Source organism: Ambystoma mexicanum, chromosome 2p, assembly GCF_040938575.1.
Source record: "Ambystoma mexicanum isolate Mex_15411 chromosome 2p, UKY_AmexF1_1, whole genome shotgun sequence".
Lineage (NCBI taxonomy): Eukaryota > Metazoa > Chordata > Amphibia > Caudata > Ambystomatidae > Ambystoma > Ambystoma mexicanum.
The window spans coordinates 788,310,761-788,330,768 of NC_090923.1; the positions used below are offsets into that span (position 1 = coordinate 788,310,761).

Consider the following 20,008-nt stretch of genomic DNA (forward strand, 5'->3'; position numbering starts at 1 on the left):
CGGGGGTGATTTTCTTGTCCCATCCAATAAATTTGTGGGTTTCTGCCCATATAACCATCATATGAGTCTGCATCGTCCGGAGGGGATGCAATGCTTACTGCCTCGTAGAGACCTTCTGTCTACTTAGTTTTGGTCTTGCAGTGGTTTCCGCCCTAATGTGTGGTAGTGTTGTATCGCCGTGTAGCATATCATTCACTACTGCCATCTAGCTCGGCCAGTAATAAGTCTGCAGTCGGGGCAGCCCCAAACCCATGGACCGTTGAAATGTATGGAGCGCTATCCGTGGATGCCCCCCTACCCATAGGAGCTTTCTGAGTAAGATGTCAATTTTGGGGAACTCACACATTGGAATGTGAACTGGGGCGTTCTGTAGGATGTATAAAAAGTGAGACAGTGCCATCATTTTGAACAGCGCTGCTCTTCCTAGCAAAGTTAGTGGCAGAGAGACCCAGTGTCGTGCACCCTGCGTAAATCGTTCCACAATAGGATAAAGGTTTCTAGCCACATATTAATTCAGGTTTGTAGTGATCTGTACTCCTAGATATCGAAAGTGGTTCATTTCTACGCGGTAAGGGCAATTATTCGGGACAACGTCTCCTGCGCCTTTAATCGGGAATAATATGGACTTGGACCAGTTTACCCTCAGTCCACTGAAAGATCCATATCTTTCTAAAAGGCGCGTTACTATGGGACAGGAGTTGGCTGGATCTTCAGGTCATCTGCGTATAGGGTGATCTTATCTTCCTAATCCTCTGTTCATCGGAAGCCACACCATGTCTATGCATCTCTCAGTAGTCCGGCTAGGGGTTCTATCGCTAGCGCAAAGCACATTGCAGATAGGGGACAACCCTGTCTTTTTCCCTTCCCTGGTGTGAAGGGTATTGATGGCCATCCATTCACCCTAGTCTCTGCCTCAGGGGAGTTGTAAAGGAGTTGTACCCAGCCCATATATTTTCACTAAAGCCCATTCGGTGCATTATTTCCCATAAAGCTTCCCAGTACACTGAATCGAAAGCTTTTTTGAAGTCTATGGCGAGTAATGCTAGTTGGACTTGGAGAGTGGGTGCTCTTTCAAGTTCTGAATGCAATCTGTGTATGTTCATGCGCGTGGACCTTTGTGGCATGAAACCACATTGATCCGGGTGTATCAATGTCGTTATGACTCCCTGTAGTCGAATGGCCAGTATTTTCGCCAGTAGCTAGGTTTTTGCTTTTGTGTATGAGGGAGATTGGTCTGTATGAACTGCATCGATCTGGGGGTTTATATGCTTTGGGTAATACTATTATGGTGGCTTTCGTTAAGTCTGCAGGTAGGTGGCTCTGTTCCTTAGTGTGTACATACCAGCGTAGCAGGTGTGGAGCCACCTCACTCACTCCTATCCTCTTCCATATCTCAATTGGGAAGCCATTCGGTCCCGGGGTTTGCCCCGATTGGAGTTGCGATATGGCGAGTCTCAGTTCTTCCATGAGGTCTTTTTCCAGAAGGGTTGTTTGGTTGGGACTAAGTGAAGGGAGGTTGATCTCATTTAACACTGCAGTGTGGGAGTGTTAGGGGTTTTATACAGCTCTGCGTACAAAAGTTGCAAATCCCTCAGTTATGTCCCGATCAGTGAGCAGTGGATCTGTGTCGTCCGGTTTGATCACCCTGACCTGGCAGTGCCCTTCATCTCTGCGTTTAAGCCACGGCAGCATTTCGCCCGCTTTGTCACCTGTTTCGTATACTCTGCCACTCATCGCTCTGTGTGCCTGTTTGGCACAGTCTAAAGCTATGTTCTGTAGGCGTTTTTGGACCAGTATTAGTGATCTACTTGCATCAGGTAGATCTAGCGCAAGATGGTCCTCCTCCGCCTGTCTCATGTCTGCCGCTTTCAGCGTTTTCTGATGTGGCTTTTTGTGCGCTGTGGTCCATGAGAGAATTTCTCCTCGCAGCACCATCTTGTATGCCGCCCATAACACCCCAGGGTTATCTACTGACCTAGCGTTCAGTTCGAAGCTGTTTGTAGCTGTTTGAACATGTTCTATAAAGTTTGGAAAGCTTAAATAGTAATTGTTAAAGGAATAGGAATAGTGCGCTCAAAAATATTATCCCGAGGGTTCGGGCATGTGTTTTTAAGTATACGTTGATCGATCGCACAAACATTTCCAATGCACCTTACCGTAGTTTTCCTCTTTTGTACACATGCAAAATCAGGCAGCAGGGCGCGGCCATCTTGTGATAATTTGATCAGTTGCTGCATCGCCCAAGGTGGACTGCCATGCCGGCACTAAATCATATCCCCCGCCCTGAGGCTGACATCACCAAACCTAGTGATATTCTCCGCCTATCTCCATGACCTTACTGGGCAGCGTAGCCAAACGCACCAGGTCATCACCTATGGGCCATGATGCAGAACCCGGAAATCAACACACATCAACCCACAACACAGCGCGTCACAATTCGGAATACAAAACTATTCTTCAAAATGAAATCGCAAAACAGTACAATTTCTAAAGTACCTTTATTTAATAATAATCAACGATCCAACAACATCCAGCGATTGCCATATTCAATGAAATGAGTAATTTTTTTCTTTATTCTTGTTTTTTTCTCGCTCCACAAATGTTTGTTGTGAGTCACGCGGTGTTCCTTTTGGGTAGGTATAAGAAACGCATCAGACGCACCACGAAGGGGGTGGAAGCGGTCTTGTCATTGTTAATTCCATTAGTAAGGGGGAGTGGTCTGAGATACCTTGCAGGAGCAGAGTCGCTATGGTTGCTCTGTGTATATCTGTTGCTGGGAGGAAGAAGTAGTCCAGCCTCGAGAGTGAGGCATGGACTCCAGAGTGGTATGAGTATTCTCGAGTGTTGGGATGTAAATCACGCCACACATCTTTCAGTCCTAGTGCAGCAGTAAAGGTGGCAAGTTTGGTATGAATTCTGGGGTTCCTTGCCCGTAAATGTGTGCGATCCATCTCCATGTCCATAACCTAATTGAAATCTCCCCCCAGGATCAGAGTGTCCAATGTGTCTTTGGTGATTATAGGTGGGATGTCATTTATTAACGCCAATATCAGTGAGGGAGGCAAATAGATCGCTGTTACAGCAATGGTTTGGTTCCATAATGTACCTGTGATGTGTGTAAATCTACCCCCCTGTGTCCTGTATCACATTGGAGAGGGTAAAAGAAAGTTTTTTGTGCAGCAGTATGAGCACCCCTCTTGAGACCATGGAGAACCCGGCATGTATCGCTGTGTGATAGTTAGTTCACTTAAATAAGTTACATGTTGTGCCTGCCAGGTGGGTTTCATTGAGGAGTACTATGTCTGGAGAGTGTCTATTTGGGAACTGCATGACTAGTCGTCTTTTGACTCCACTGCCCAGCCCATTGACATTCCATGTCAGAATTCGTAGGGTTCTGACATCACTACTAGGTAAGGTCATTGTAAGTGGGGTGGATGTTGGTAAGCACTATACTGTGATTTCTGTGTAGAATGACGCATCAGTTCCATGTTGCGCTATGATCTCGACGGGGTACATGCGATATGGCCTTTGGATCCGTATATAACGAAATAGGGTAACCAGCATGACAGTATGATGGTTGATGGTGTGTTGCGTGATTGTAAAGATGCCTTGGGTATACTCCTTGGAACCGTGAATAACCAGAACAAACAAAAAATAAATTCCCCTCCCCATCCCCATCCCCATACTCCACCCAACCTGAAGCATCTGTCGCCCGAACAACAAATGACAGCTGAAGAAAACAATCAGCTATCAAACAAACAAACCCCTCTTAGTTGGACTTGTTATATCATCAGAGTTGCCTTAGTGGCACCCAACCTCTCAAACAAGGTGCGCTGCCACCCAACAAAGTGAAATAGTCAACTGTTTTATAAGCAAACTTAGACTCGCTAATTCTAGTCAGTCCCGAGTCTCCTCTGGCTAAGCAGCACTTGAGTGACCTCTCAGTGGGGTAGTAGGGGGAGGGGGGGGGAGCATTTGTCCCTGCTGTCTGCCAATTCTGTGTCTATCTATGTTCAGCACAGAGGTTCATTACGTTTCATTTCACAAATTGTTTACTTTGCCCCTCACTTGAGGTGCGGCAGGAGGTGGTGGTTTCCGGATGTCTTTAGGCATCAGTCTTCCCTCTCATGCAGCGGTAGTTCTTGCTCTGGTGATCACTGGTCCGGTGCTTCCCGCTCCGGCAAAGGTCATGGGTTTCTGTTATTCCGCACTGATCTCCAATCTCCTATGTGTTGCTCCACCCATTTCCATGCTTCTTTTCGGTCCGTGAAGTGAACTGCCTTTGTGGTGTATTTTAAGTTGGGACGGAAACATTAGCCCATACTTCGCATTTAGGGACTGTAGCTGTCTTTTAAGCTGGTCTAACAATTGCCTGGCTTTCTGTACTTCCCTCGTATAGTCCGGGAAGAACGTAATTCTGGATCCGTTGCAAGTTAGCGTGCCTTTGGCTCATGCCATTTGGAGTAGCGCATCGCGGTCCCTATAGTTCAATAATTTTGCTATCACGGTGCGTGATGGTGCACCTGGCACTGGTCTTTCAGTTGGCATTCGGTGGGCGCGTTCGATCGAAAAAAACGTGGAGAAAGATTTTGGTTCAAACATATCTGTGAGCCATAGTTCTAGGAATAGTTCCATGCTCGGCTTTTCTGTTTTTTCAGGTAGGCCTAGGATCCGAATATTGTTACGTCTTGATCTTACTTCACTGTCGTCCACCCTTTCCTCCATGGTTTTCAGGCGTGCTTTGACTCCAGCCAGTTGTTGATCTAAGTTTCGCAGTCTGTCTTCCGTCCCAGATATTCGCTGTTCTGCCTCCCCAGTACAGGACGTCAATTTCTGTAGGTCGCCGTGGGAGAGTGAAAAATGCATGCTGATATCGTCCATCTTTTGTTCCATGGAGGCGCGTGAATCTGCAATTGCAGCCATGACATTTTTCAAGGATATTGAGATTTCTGCCATGTTGTCCGGTTGTTCTTGTTCGACTTGCTTATTTGTTGTGGATGTGAGTGGTTAGTTTTTTTGATTTGTCTTTTCCCATAGTGGGCTCAGACGGTGGCAGCACACACTGTCCGGGAATCTGGGTGCCTGTGGCTCGCCCACGCAGGCCACAATCTTTGCGCAGGGGCAAGTGGGGGAAAGGGGACTTCAGACACCTCTCCACTCAATCACTATTAGCTGCATGGGGTTATTGTCTCACCAGTAATATGGCGGCCTGCTGCAGGGACGTCGGGCACACGTGCGGGCCACTTACCAGTGTATATCTTCTTTAAGTACCATCCCCAGCACATCTCTGCTCTGCTTCGATGTGCGGGAGGATCAAGCGGATCCTGGGCAAGGTAGATCAATGCTCCTCATTTTCCAGTTGCAGAGTGATCGTGGTTCTGTGTCCCGCCTCCTTTCAGTGTAGGCAGATGGTGTCGGGTGGCAGATTACCAGAGGGGGAACCTTTTCATGTGCTCTCCTGTCCGCTCGTTGGGTTGGGGCTGAAATGAACGTGGCCCCTCTGTCCACCCCCGCCAGGAGTTCCGCACACCCCATTTGCACCGGTGGGGGTTCGACATGGGGGGCGGCACGATATCAGGAATTCTCTTCCTCAGGCAACATTGCGGCGGGACAATTACCTCAGTTCTCCTGTTCCCAGCCTCCAGTGGCCGCGCTCCAGTCCCAGTGGTGCGTCGCAGGGCCGCCTCAGGTATCTCGATTGCCTGCTGCCATGTACGTGGTCTGTGCAGGCAGCGCAGTGTCACAGGGCACCGGAGCAGCTGGTGGGCTGTCCTTATTTGCTCGGCTACAGTATTCTGCCATTTTCCTCTGGTCTTCTCGCAACGTCTCATATTTCAGCTCTGTTCTTGGTCCTCCCCGGTCAGTACGTAGTACGCGCCCATTTTGAGCGTTCAGCTTGGCATTCAAGCGTGCTATGTTGGGCGGTTCCGAACTTGGTCCAGTAACCACCTTCAGCGTCCACGTTGCTTCTGTATGTTCTCGAAGCCTTTATCTTTCGATAGGAATGCTTTTCTTCTCAATTCATGCGTATAGCAGGCTGATTTTCAGGATATATGTGGCGGCCACAGGAGCTTCGGGGACTCACGTCTGCATTGCTCTGCTGCTGGCCACGCCCCCCAGCAGAAGAGAGTTAGAGTAGGATGAGGACAGAAGGGATGCTGGAATCAAGGTTGGAGAGCAGGTCTTCATGTTCCGTGCTTCTGGCAGCTCTAAAGCCAGACTGATGGTTGTGGAGGCAGAAAGCAGAATCAGTGAGCAGACTGAGCTGAGAGATGGCCAGCTTTTCCAGGAGTTTTGCCCAGGAAAGGAGTGCTGGAGATCGGGTGAAAGTTAGCCGGGCAAGAAAGGTTGGCTGTGGGTTTCTTGAGAAGAGGGTGCACAAGAGAGTGGTTCAGGGGGAGGGGAAAGCCCCAGAAGCAAAGAAAAGGTTGCAGAAGTCAGCAAGGGTGTCGATATGGTCCTTGATTGTTTTGGATGAACAGGGAAGAACCTGTTTTAACAAGAATTTCATAGATCGGACTTGTCTAGAAACCTCGTCTGGGGAGAACAGAGGAAAAGAAGAGAAAAAGTGGGGGGGTATGTGACTGCAGGATGATCAGAGTTAGCAGATAGAGAAGGGGGAGGAGGAGAGGAAGAGCGAGTGGACAGACTGTGCTGGGATTAAATGAAATGTGGGTAGACCATGCAGAGGGCCTGAGAGGCAACAGGAGATGTAGAGACTGAAGAGGGATTGGCCAGCTCTTTGCAGATTGTAAAGAGTTCGGCCAAGTTGTTAGATGGCGTAGAGACACAGGATTGGATGTGGGCTCTCAGTTCGGACAAGGAGCTTGTATTGCCTTTGGAGCAGGCAGCAGGCCAGTTCGTGAGAGGATGTACAAGAAGCCCATTTCCACTCAGCCCCCATACACTTACGTTTAAGGGTAGCCAAGTCAGAATCATACCAGAAATTGCACTTGGACTTGGGCTTCAAGTGGATCCTCGTGACAGGGGCAAGAACATCCACAGTGTCGGAGATAGAGTAGAGCATGGAAAAAGCTGTGTCAGGATGAGTCAGCCAGGAGGAGGAGATGGGGGCGATAAAGTGGTGGCAAAGGCCTCAACTGACACACATTTCATTGGTTGGATGACCAAGAAGGTAGGTGGCAGTGTTGGAGTTAGCTTGGTCTGTGGGGTAGAGAGGGAGAGGTGGGAGGAAAGAAGAGAATGATCATTCCAGAAGAGAGGAGTGGTCAGAGGGGTGGAGAGGGGGAGGTCAGAGGAGATCAAAACATCAAGGGTGTACCCTGCAGAGTGAGTCAGGCCAGAGGGGAGAATAAACAGGGAAAGAGAATAACAAAGGTCACAAAAGAGAATCGCAGAGGTCACGAAAGAGTCCATAGGAGGGACACGGAACATCCAGATGGATATTGATATCACCAAGCAGGAGGAGTTAGGAGGACAGGAGGCAAGAGGAGAGGTCCGCCCACTCAGATGTAGGAGATGATCTGACCAGGAGTCCGATAGATAGTAGCCACGTTAAGGGGTGGCCAGGAGAGAGAGAGAGAGGCTGCAGACAAGGCATTCAAAAGAGGAGTAGGTCTGCGAACGGATGACAGAGGCAGGAATCCACTCCGGGAAGATAAGGGCTACACCCACTTGAGACCGGGTGGATCTGGGTGCAGAGAGGATCTTGTAATCATCAGGGAGGAAAGTGTCAAAGCTTGTGACAGAACAGGCCATGAACAATGTCTCAGTGAGACTGAGGACACTGAGGTCAGGTTCTTCCAGGAGGCGGCAGATGTCAGAGTAGTGTTTGACGGCTGAGCGAGAGTTGAGAGTGGCAATATGGAGGAGGTTGCCACCTGTGAAGGACTTTCGGGGAGGGGAACAGATCAGAGGTATGCCCTAAGGGGTGTAGAAGAAGCCCAAGGGGGGGCAGGAGAGGGAAAGGTTGCCAAAGAGGGGACAGGGTGGAGAGGCAAGGAATCCGGGGAGGGAGGGGACAGCAGGAGCTGAAAGGAAATTGATGAGGCATGGGAAGCGTCTATCAAAGAGGAGAAGGTTGGCCTGAGGGCCTTGGACCAAGACCGTGCCATTCAGGAAAACATTAATGATGACCTTAGAGGAGTCAAAGGGGGCCAGCAGGGCTTCCCAGCGGGTGCCACCATTAATGGGAGAGGAGGATAAAGGAGAGAACACAGTGATCATATGAAGAGTCCATAGATCTGGTGAGGGAACGACAGAGGATGTCGGTGAGGATTTGTTTAGAGGAAGCGCTAGTGTAGGTGTCAGTGACAGAGAGACCAGGGTTTGAGAGCAGGATATCCTTTTTGAACTTCATCCTACCAGACTTAGTGAGAAGGGAAGGATAGTCAATGGAGAAACAGTTAGAGAAGATAGGAGAAACAGAGTGCCATGTGAGAGATAGAGAGGGGGGGGGGGGCTGAAGCAGCGGGGGAGGGTAAGGATCAGAAAAGCAGGGGCAGAGCAGCACAATGCAGTCACTGGGCCAACCGAGTTAAGTGAAAACACGCAATACAACCAAAAAGGACACAGCAAAGAATTCAAAAACAAATGTTGAATCAAAAATGAAGCTATATTCATAACAGCTAGAATAAAAAATGCAGCTAGATTCAAAGAAGAAAAGGTAAAATGCTAGCAAAGGGTGAACGCACAGGGCAAACACATACCATAGGCATGGGAGACAAGGTGAGCAGGAGGAGAAGGCAAAGGTGTAGGAGTGGATTCAGTAGGGTGTAGCTAACCCATTGTAAAGGAGGTGGGGAAAAAAAAGTCACAGAAGTCCAGGTCCCATTGAGGTGTCTCATGAAAGCTCATTGAGGGATGCAGAGCTCACCTTACTGCGTACCAGCAGCGGACAGGGGCCTTTGCTGAATGGCCGGCTGTCGCCTCCCGGCGCCACCTATTGGCTCCAATACCAGAGGGAAGCCAATGGAGAGGGGGCAAGCCCAGGCAGAACGAGACTGGTAGAAGGTGGTGCAGTCATCTTGGAATGGAGACGAGCGCATGGCCAGTGAATACTGAGCAAGGTCTCATATCTAAACAAGCAGCATTAGCACACACAGTGCAGTTGTAATGAAATCGCACCATATAAAAGCACACTATAGTTTTAAAACATGTGCTTCTTGATGATGGTGCAGCAGCGTGTATCACGCGACGAAATGCAAAGTATGAAGTTCAATGGTTAAAGTAATATTGAATTTCGTAATGCTGCGGGCAATAAATAATGGAGATGTAGCCACAGGGCTTACCCTCCATTCATGAGAATCAGTTGCAGGAAAAGATGAGGGATGCGTGCGTGGAGCGCGAGATCAGCTGTTATCCGATGCACAGAAAAAGAGAGGTAGTCCCAGGGCCCCCCCGTGGGCCTTTGCTGAGTGGCTGGCTCCCGCCTCCCAGTGCCACCTACTGGCTCCAATAGCAGAGGAAAGCCAATGGGGAGGGGGCAAGCCCAGGCAGAACAACAAGCCTGGTGGAAGGTGGTGCAGACATCTTGGAACGGAGGAGAGCGCAGGGCCAATGAATAATGGAGCTGTAGCCACAGGGCTACCATCCATCCACAACAATCAGTTGCAGGAAAAGATGAGGGATGCGGAGCGCGAGATCAGCTGTTGTTGATCCGATACACAGAAAAGGGTGGCAAGCTCTTTCCCAAAGATGAATCCAGAACAGCTCTGATGAATTGTAGTTTCTGAGAATGTGTCATATGGGACCTCTTGTAATTGAGGAAGAAAACCCCAGTCTGTGAAGTGAGTGGCAGGTGACGTTGAGATGATCCAGGACTTGTTCGGAAGAATGTGCCCTGATCAGTCAATCGTCCAGGTAGGGGTATATGTGAATCCCCCTCTCCTGAGACTCGCTGCCAAGACCGCCCATCAGTTTGGTGAAAACCCTCAGGGTGGAGGTCAGCCCAAATGGCAGAACTCGAAATTGATAATGAGAACCGCCAACTGCGAACCTCCAGTATTTTCTGTGCTTAAGATGGATTGGCACAAGAAAATAAGCATCCCGAAGGTCCAATGACACCAACCAATCCTGGAGCTGGAGGGCCTGAAGGATCTGAGGAAGCTTGACCATCTTGAACTTGTCCTTCCTGAGGAACTTGTTCAATTATCTCAAGTCCAAGATGGGTCTCAGTCCTCTGTGCTTCTTGGGTATTAGGAAATAAGGGCAATACCAACCCTTGTGCCTTTCTGCTACAGGCACTGGTTCTATAGCGCTCTTCTCCAACATGATTAAAATCTCCTGCACAAGGAACGGATATGGACTCCTCAAAGAGTGGTTCCCCAGTGTATTGTTCTAAGGTCTCTGTATAAAAGGAAGCCAGTAACCGTGGGCTACATTTTCCAAAGCCCAAGCATCCAAAGTAATGTCTCACCATTCTTTTAGATGCTGAGACAATCTGCACCCCCCACGCCCAACTGGTGACGTGTGACTGAATACCTCAGAGGGGTTTTGAAGTGGCTGATGCAGCGGCAGATGGTAAAGAAGCCCTGCTTGAGCTGGCTTTGCACCCCTTCCTCGTCCACCACGAGGAAATCTTCTTTGGCCCCTTTGACTGACCATTCCTCTCGCCCTTCCAACTGAGGAGTAGTAGTGAAAAGATCTACCCCTCCAAAGTTGTCCACTAGGTTGAAAAGACTGAGGTTGCCTAATAGCAGGGGCCTAAGGATTTGGCTGCTGCCTTCGAGGTCTGCAACTTCTCAAGACTCATCAGCCGTGTTGCCAAAAAAGTGAGACCCGTCAAAGGGCATGTTGAGGAGTCTGGATTGCACATCCGGTGCAAAACCCGACTTCCACAACCACGCAAACCTGCGCATAACAGTGCTGGTAGCCATGGCTCTGCTGATGCTATCAGCAAAATCCAAACCTGAGTGAAGAGACTAGCACATGGCTTCTTTACAGTCTCGAACTATGGGCAAAGAACCTGTCCCTTTCACCCCCCTCGGGAATGTGCTCTGCTGCCATGGAATTGCAGTCCCATAGAGTAAACGTAAATTTTGCAAGGGCAAATGTGGAGTTGGCAGATTACAGTGCCATACTCCCTGCGGAAAATACCTTCCCTGCCCATCCATCTACTCGTTTGTCGTCCCTATCTAAAGGGATCGTAGGGAAAGCTGCTTGCTTAGATGTTGCAGTAGCTGCCTGCACCACCAGACTCTCTGGAGTGGGGCGTTTCGACAGGTAGTCAGGGTCACTGCTGGAAAGGCGGTACTTCTTGGTCAAGTTCTTATTTACAGCTTGATTGGTTTACATTGTTTCCCAATTCGTCGCCAAACCTTTCTGGCAACATGAAATGGTAATATGGGATCTGACCGAGGACCCTATTCTAAGATGTCGGTTAGATCATCTTGTTCGAATGACAATGGAGGTCTACTCCACCCCATGTAGTCCACTACCTTAGACATGAGCTGTCTGTAGGACGAATCTGCATGCTCCCCAGCCTCGTCTCCCAAACGCCAACTCAGGTGAGGTATCCACCCCATTTGCAGTCTGTAAGTTGTCATAGAAGTCCCTCAACCTTGACTCCTCTGCAATAAAACTGTCAGGTACATTGACCCTCTTCATTTCTCCATCTTCATGCTCATTCTCTTCATAAATTGAAGAAAGACATCAAAAGTCTTTCCTGGGTAGTGGTATGAGGGATTTTACAAACAATGGCTATGACGCTGGACGAGTCGTCAAAACATTCTTCATTGGTGCCGTCGATTTTACTGGGGCACTCTACGTCAATGGTGCAGCTGGTAATGATGGCGCAGCTGGCGTCGATATCTAGGGCTTGGCTGGCGTCGGAGGCACTGGCAAAGGTGTCAATCAAGTCGACCACCTCGACTTATGCTTCCGGGTTGATTGATCCTTTGATGAGACTTCATCAGATCGAGGCCTTGACGCCTCTCAATGCTGATCGGGACTTCATCCAGGGCTCGAGGGCACATGGGATTTAGGTCCAAGCCTTTTCCTTCCCGGCTTCTTTCAATAGCTTGGAGGCTTTTGGTTTTCAAATATTTTGAGCATCGCTGCTCTGAAGGCCTCCCACTCGGCCGGAGTTTACTTTTTGGTTGGGAAAGAAACCCTCTTGAGGGAAGCGTCCGAAGACGAAGGCGACCTACGGTGCCTTCTCTTCGACTTCGAGAACAAAGAAGAGTGGTGGGAGCCACTCCTCGATCTCGACCGCTTGGCCTTTTTCCTCTGAGGAGAGTCGCCCCTCGACTTAGGTTTCACGGTCGGGGTAGGAGATTTACGGATTCAACCTACCTTCAATTTCCCCTCACGTTCCTTCAAGGCCTTTCTAGACATAGACTGGCACTTGGAGTAGTCTGAAGTGTTATAGTCCCTCCTTGGCACCACAAACAGATTCGATGGGGATCGGTCAAAGACATTTTCGACCCACAATTCCAACACTTTGTGAACCTGGTCTTCGGGTTGTCGATGTCAAAGACATTTCAATTTCTCGAAATAAAGTCGTCACGAATGTGAAGAAGTGCACCGTATTTCTCAAAGCTAAAGCTGCCACGGAAATACAGAACTGAAGCCAACAGGCGCTGGGTGTGCTATATATGCCATAGATGACATCCTCGAGACAGAAGCCTTCGAGGTACATCGAGTCGATGCCATCGATGGACAGCACCCTCTGCCGGAAAAAAAAAATCTGAAGCAGCTGGATATCATATCAAAGATGATGAATACGTGGGAGGACACAATCCATTAGAAGAACAAGTTACTCTCTTACTTGGTAATGTTCTTTCAATGGGATGGTCCGACGACGTATTCCATATCTATGACAGGTAATGTCCACAGCTGTGCTGCTCCGGAAAATTTTCGGCGTCTGCGTCCTGCGTCGATGACATTGATGCGCCGTCCCCGAGGACCTCCTCCGATGGCCGACGTCACCCGATGTGATAAGTAGGACGCACATGGCCTCAGTTGTAGTTTTTTCCCCAGAACGTGACACTAGTTTTCTGCCAGTCAGACACACAAGGCCTTGCGGAACGCAAGCTGCAATCGCATAAGAAATTCCGCAGCGGGGAAGGTAGGTAGGGAGCGATATGGAATACGTCGTCGGACCATCCCATCGAAAGAACGTTATCAGGTAAGAGAGTAACTTTTTCTCCGACGTATTCCATATCTATGACAGACTCCCAAAGCAGTACCAAGCAAGGAGGTGGGAAAATAATTTAGAACACAAATTTAGCATGCCCAATCAAATAGCGGAATAAAGGACTGCCTTGCCAAAGGCCAGATCCTGCCCTCGGATGGAATCGAGGGAGTAGTGACGTACAAAAGTATGTACCGAAGCGCAGGTGGCTGCATCACAGATGTGACGAATAGGAACACCCCTCTGCAGGGCAGTAGATGCAGCCACACCCCTGGTAGAATGGGCCCGCAAGCCAGCCGGAGGGTCTTTACCCCGCCAAGCGGTAACACTCAGAGATAGCTAAAATAATCCAACGAGACAAAGTCTGTTTTGTCACAGCTTGTCCCAAACGCTTTCCAGCGTAACCAATGAAATGTTGATCGTCCACTCTGACCTGGGACATGCGCGAAATATAAAAGCTCAACGCTCTCCTAGGATCAAGCCTATGGAGCCTCTCCTCTTCCTTACCAGAATGTGGAGGAGGATAGAATGCTGGAAGAACCACCTTCTGGCTCAAATGAAATTCCGAAACCACCTTCGGAAGAAAGGAAGGACGAACTCAAAGGACAACCCTGTCCTTATGAAACACAGTGAAGGGTGGCTTAACTGAAAGTGCCTATAACTCACTCACTCTGCGAGCGGAAGTAACCGCAACCAAAAACACAGTTTTAAGAGTCAACAGTCTCCAAGGGCAAGAATGCAAAGGCTCAAACGGAGCACCCATAAGAAACTTAAGAACAAGGTTCATATCCCAACCGGGCACCAGAAAAGGTGACAGAGGGAACACATTAGTGAGCCCTTTCAAAAACTGAGAAATCAAAGGAATCTTAAAATAGGAACATTCCTCAGACGAGCGCTTAAATATGGACAGCGCCGCCAGGTAACCTTTAATGGTACCCACTTGCAAGCCCCTGTGGGCCAAGGAAAGCAAAAAAGTCTAAACCATTGGAGTGTCACACTCAAAAGGATCCACATTCTTAACTCTGCACCAGTCGCAGAATTTACGCCAACGGCAACGGTACAGAGACTTTGTTGCCGGCCGTCTGGCCGAGAGCAACACCTCCAACACGTCTTCAGGGAGGTCCCAATCCTTATACATCAACCTTTCAGAAGCCAAGCGTGAAGGTTGAGGGATCTGACCTCTGGATGGAGAACCTGACCCCCCTCCCCCCTCCCGTGAGAGCAGATCGTCTCGGTAGGGAAGACGACATGGAGGGCAGATGGACAAGTCGATAAGGTCCGGGTACAACGTCCTCCGGGCCCACGCCACAGCAATGAGGATCATCCGGGAACCGAAGCTCCGTAAACCTCTGCAGTACTTGCGGGATGACGGGGACTAGAGGAAACGCATACAGCAGTGGGAGTGACCACTCCACCACGAACGCGTCTCCTAAGGCTCCTTTTGGACGAAATTCCCACGAGCAGAACCTTTCGCACTTCCGGTTGACACTGGAGGCGAAGAGATCCACTTGAGGGGTCCCCCAAAGGGCAAAGATCTCCAGGAGAATCTCCTGAGCCAGCTCCCACTCGTGAGAGATCGTGCTCTGCCTGCCGAGAGCGTCCGCCATCTCGTTGTTGTCTCCGGCCAGATGAACAGTCGAGATCGAAACTTCCTGCTGGATGGCCCAGAACTCGAGCTGCATCGCCTCCCTGCACAGAGGAAGTGACCCTGCCCCCCCACCAATTTTTGTTAAGGTAGTGCATGGCCACTGTGTTGTCCGTTTGGATCAGGACACTTTCCTCGCACAGTTGGCAGAAAAGCCTTCAGGGCTAGCCTGACGGCCCTCAGCTCCAACAGATTGATATGGAGTCTGGACTCCGACGGAGACCAACGACCGCTGACTCGAACGCCGGGAGCGTCTGGGCAAGTTGAAACTTGTGCACCATCTGCTGAATGTGAAGAGCCCTCACCTGGGGAGGAAAACACAGTCCCAGGGATGTGTCGAGCACTGCTCCGATGTACTGGAGCCTCTGAGTTGGTGTCAAATGGGACTTCTTTAAATTGAGGGAGAAGCCCAGCTTGTGAAGGGAGTGGCAGGTGACGGACAGATGATCCAGGACTTGCTTGGGAGAGCTCCCCCTGATCAACCAATCGTCCAGGTAGGGGTAGACGTGAATCCCCCCTTTCCTGAGATGCGCTGCCACCACCACCATGAGCTTGGTGAAAACCCTCGGGGCGGAGGTCAATCCGAACGGCAGGACCCGAAACTGAAAGTGCGAGTCGCCAACCGCGAACCTCAGGTACTTCTTGTGCTTGGATGGATCGGCACATGGAAGTAAGCGTCCTTGAGGTCGAGAGACACCAACCAGTCCTGAAGTTGAAGGGCCTGGAGGACTTGAGAGAGAGTAACCATCTTGAACTTTTCCTTCCTGAGGAGTTTGTTCAAACCGCGCAAGTCCATGATGGGTCTCAATCCCCCCGTCTTTCTTCGAAATAAAAAAATAAGGGGAATACCATCCCTTGTTCCTCTCCGCTACAGGCACCAGTTCTACGGCGCCTTTCTCCAGCAGGGCTTGAATTTCCTGCGCAAGGAGCGGATCCGTGGATTTTCGTGAGGCCTCTGCCGAAAGGGAAGACAGTAGCCGTGGGTTATGATCTCCAGAACCCACACATCTAAAGTAATGGCACGCCACTCAACAAGATGCTGCGCCAGCCTTCCCCACAACCGGCGAACCATGGGACCTGGCCTCATGACTGAGTGGAAGCGGCTGCGGCGTTGCCTGAGGGCAACGAGGCAACTGCCCGAGCGGCCTTGGCACCTCGAGTACCCCGTTTTCCACCTCTGGCACTCTTACGGTGGCCTCCTTGACTGGCCGTTCCTCTCGCTTTACTGAAGGACAAGTAATAGCGAAAGGAACCTCCCCTCCATTGTTGTCCCCTAGGATGAAAAGGCAGAGGTTGTCGAACTGCAGGGCCCAACGACTTCGCTGCAGCTTTGGAGGTCTGCAACCTCTCAAGGCTCTCGTCAGACTTGCTGCCAAAAAGATGTTCACCGTCAAAGGGCATGTTGAGGAGCCGGGACCGCACATCAGGAGCGAACCCTGACTTCCGCAACCATGCAAACCTGCGTATTACGGTGCTCGCCACCATGGACCGGCTGACACAATCTGCCATGTCCAAACCCGACTGAACGGCCTTACTCATGGCATCCTTGCCATCCTGAAACATAGCAAGGAAACCATCCCGTTCGTCCTCTTCGAGAATATGTTCAGCCGCTAATGCAACACAGTTTCACAGAGTGTGTGTGTGATATGAGACAAGGCACATACGGAGTTGGCCACCTGAAGCGCCATACCCCCTGAAGAAAACACTTTCTTTGCCCAGCCATCAAAACGTTTGTCGTCCCTATCCGGAGGGATAGTAGGATACGACGCCTGCTTTGCCGGGGCCGTAGCCGCCTGCACCACCAAACTCTCCGGAGTGGGGTGGCTGGACAAGTAGCAGGGGTCGCTACTGGCTGGACGGTATTTTCGCGACAAAGACTTGCCCACTGCTGGGAGACTCTCCGGAGCAGTCCAAGCCGCCGCCACCCTTCTCTGCAGAGCCATATGAAACGGCAGTACCGGGTCAGTGGGGGGACCAAGATCAAGGATGTCCGTGAGATCATCCTGAACAAACTCCCCTGGGGGAGCCGACCATCCCAAGTACTCGGTGACCCGAGACATAAGACGCCGGTACGAAGAATCGGCATGAGTGCCAGGCTCCGGCCTACAAAACTCCACCTCCGGAGAGGTGACCAGTCCACTGGCATCATGCAGCGACTGCCTCAGGTCATCAAATTGGCTGTGGCCCGAGAGAAGCTCATCAGGCACTGTAACCGGAACCAAGCCCTCATCAGAGCCCTCATCACCCTCTGAAATGTACTCCAGGCGGTGAGAGGAAGACACCAGAGGACCAAAGTTATGCCTGACCTTAGCCAGAGCCTTTCTAGGGGCTACCCCCGTGCTAATGGGCCCCTCCGACACCACCGCCTCAAAAGTCGTCGAGGGCGGCGAACGAGTCGGCGTCGAGAGAATCGGATTCGAGCGAATCAGCGTCGAAGTCAGCGCAGCGCCGCCAGCACTGGCGGCGTTGACACAGACCTCGAAGCCATGGCTCCGAGCGTGTCCTTCGACGACCTAGGCGCCGACAGCGTCGACGACCCCCTCGAAAGCGGAGCCTCGAGAGAGGTCGACGACCTCGGCACCACAGGCGTCGACGTCTTCCTCGAAGACGGCACAGGATCACGCGGTCTCGAGCGCGTCGAGGACCTGGAACGGGCATGGCGAGAACAGTTACCCTTGTCCGAGCGGGACCTCTCTCGCGAACCGTGCCGACCACCCGAGCCCGAAGGCGTGCGAGCAGTGTCTCTCGACCGATCACGACCGACCCCACTCGGAGGCGCGGACAGACCGGTGCCCTGCGATTCAAGAATCGCCAACATCTTCTTTCCGAAGGAAGCCCATTCCTCCGGTGTCGCTTGCATGGTGGGATAAGCGACCCGCTGATGGGCGGAGTCCTCGGAAGAGGACGGGGAAGGCAACCGATGCCGGCACTTCCGGGAATGCCTCGAAGAGGCGGAGGAGTGGCGAGACCGACTCCTGGAAGGAGACCCACTGGACCTCAGACGATGATGCGGAGAGTCGCCTCTCGAATCATCCGTCGAAAGCCCCGCAGACCTCGACTTCCTGGGCTTAGACACCCAACCTACTGACAACTTCTTCTTGCGCTCCCGCAAGGCCTTGGCCGTGAGCGACTGGCAGTCGACACAGTCGTCCGTGTCGTATGCCTCCCCGAGACACCAGTGGCAGGCGTCGTGCGAGTCCGTTACCGACATCTTGGACCCACAGTCCCCACATTTCTTGAAGCCTGGACGCGGGTTTGAAGACGAGGTAGACATTGTCACAAAAACCGAACAGGTTCAAAGAACCGTGAAGAATACAACAAACTCCAAAGAGTCGAGGCGTACCGAGATTCACGAAGCAAACACGTTCGTGGAAAAAACGGAACTGAGGCTACGGGCGTCGTGCGTCCTACTTATCACATCGGGTGACGTCGGGCGTTGGAGGAGGTCCTCGGGGACGGCGCATCAACGTCATCAACGCAGACGCCGAAAATTTTCCGAAGCAGCACAGCTGTGGACATTACCTGTCATAGATATGGAATACGTCGGAGGACCCAATCCCCTCGAAATGTTGATCTAAAACAGATAAAAACTAATAAACAATGTCACCGATATACAGATCCAGTGACATTCCTTGTTCAAATGCAGTTACTTAAGGAAAACAGAACAATATGAAGGCATGGACTTGCATTGTATTCAGCAAAAGAAATGTCAAACACATTCTTTATATAGATTTTCCACACTAAGATGCATGGTATCTTTCTTATTCAAAGATAGCTGCTAGTTTTGGCTCGTTTCCAGAGAGCTTCCTTAGAGACAGTCATCCAAGATGGCTGCCTCCATGAATGAGCTCAGAGCTCAAAGTGTTCTGAGATGGGCAGGAATGGGTGGGATTAGCCATAGGAATTTCAAAGACAGTATCAAAGCGCCACAAGGCAAAAGTAAAGGCAAGGGAGCAAATATACATTGAAAAATAGACGAATAAAAAGCAACCAATAACGTTCCTACTAGGCCTCGAGACATTCAGAGCGTGCAAGTGCAGTGAAGAGAAAGAAAAAAGGGGGTGTATGTGCTATTGGGGTCCCCCGGGGAGGCAGGTGGAACTGGGGTCGGAGGAGTGGGGCCAGAGGTGCCTGTTAAAAGGCACCAGGTAAGGGAATGGGCCGGCGAAGAGGGGGGGGGTGCTACCTCCCAACAAGCAAGTGCAGGGCGAAGGTTAAACCAACCAATAGCTGGGTGTGGGCCCAGAGGGCAGTGCAGAAAGGTGAAGGGGATTAGCATGGCTAGCGGCAGAGAATGGGAAGGGATTCATAACCAAACACCACCAAATACACTGTGTATCCCTCCTCAAACATCTCCATTGAAAAACATTACAGACGCTCATTCAAAGCCCATATTTGAAGCTTTTATGTTAAAGCTCTTAAAGACAATAGTTTTGGCTTAAACATAGCACTTACAGCGCCACCTAAAAGCACAAACTAAACACGTGCATGTCTATCTAAACCATAGTGACACAATGGAGGCAGCATGCCTCATGAGATAAGAATTCAGACAAATCCAATGCTTTCTGCATACATCCAATACAGACAGTTTATAGGATTGCAGCTCAATCACAGTTATCATTCAACAGGGCATCCTACCTTCTAGAAGTCAGCACAGCATTCACAATTGGCCTCAACAGTTGCATTGCTGCCTTGTCTGCGCCTGGGATCCTCGCGGCTGCCGGAGCTGGCGCAAAGAGGTGTCGCCGTACTGAATACCAGAACCCATCCTTTCTGGGTCAAGTTCCCCTGCAAACCAAAAGAACCTTGTCATAACTAGTATAGGATAGTCCAAATCTATTAAGAGAAGCCACAGGTGTGTGACTTAATGTGGCTTTGAAAGAGTAGCCAAAGAAAGTCACAGACGCCTGTGAAGCGACTTTTTTTTGTTTGTAATATTATCTGGGTGCTGCATACAAATGATCGTAGAAATAATTGTAAATGACTGTAGTACATACATTCATCATTTATAACATGTAGTAAAACTGGTATTAACTCGAAATGAAGAGGGAAAAAGGAGCAAGACAAAGCACAAGTATAACTTCTAAGTTTCTTAAAGGTTTTACAAAAATAAAACAATGGAAGGAGGTGGATGAAAATGGGGAAAGAATGACGCCAGTGGCATCGCTACAGAAAATGCTTGGGTGAGAACATGGAAAAAAGTTAAAATGACTCAGCGCGGTGCCTATTATACTCGCAGTCCGTAGTACCATTTCCTCCATACCTTT

At 50.3% G+C, this 20,008-nt stretch overlaps 1 protein-coding gene across 1 annotated transcript in view; it reads right to left on the reverse strand.

Annotated features, from left to right (window-relative positions):
- RAB4B (RAB4B, member RAS oncogene family) overlaps positions 1-20,008 on the reverse strand; it is a 612,075-nt gene that overhangs the window by 13,935 nt on the left and 578,132 nt on the right. Inside the window, exon 7 of the mRNA XM_069644452.1 lies at positions 19,380-19,529. Coding sequence (XP_069500553.1) covers positions 19,414-19,529 — 116 coding nt within the window. The 3' untranslated portion in view covers positions 19,380-19,413. The remainder of the gene's footprint in view (positions 1-19,379; positions 19,530-20,008) is intronic.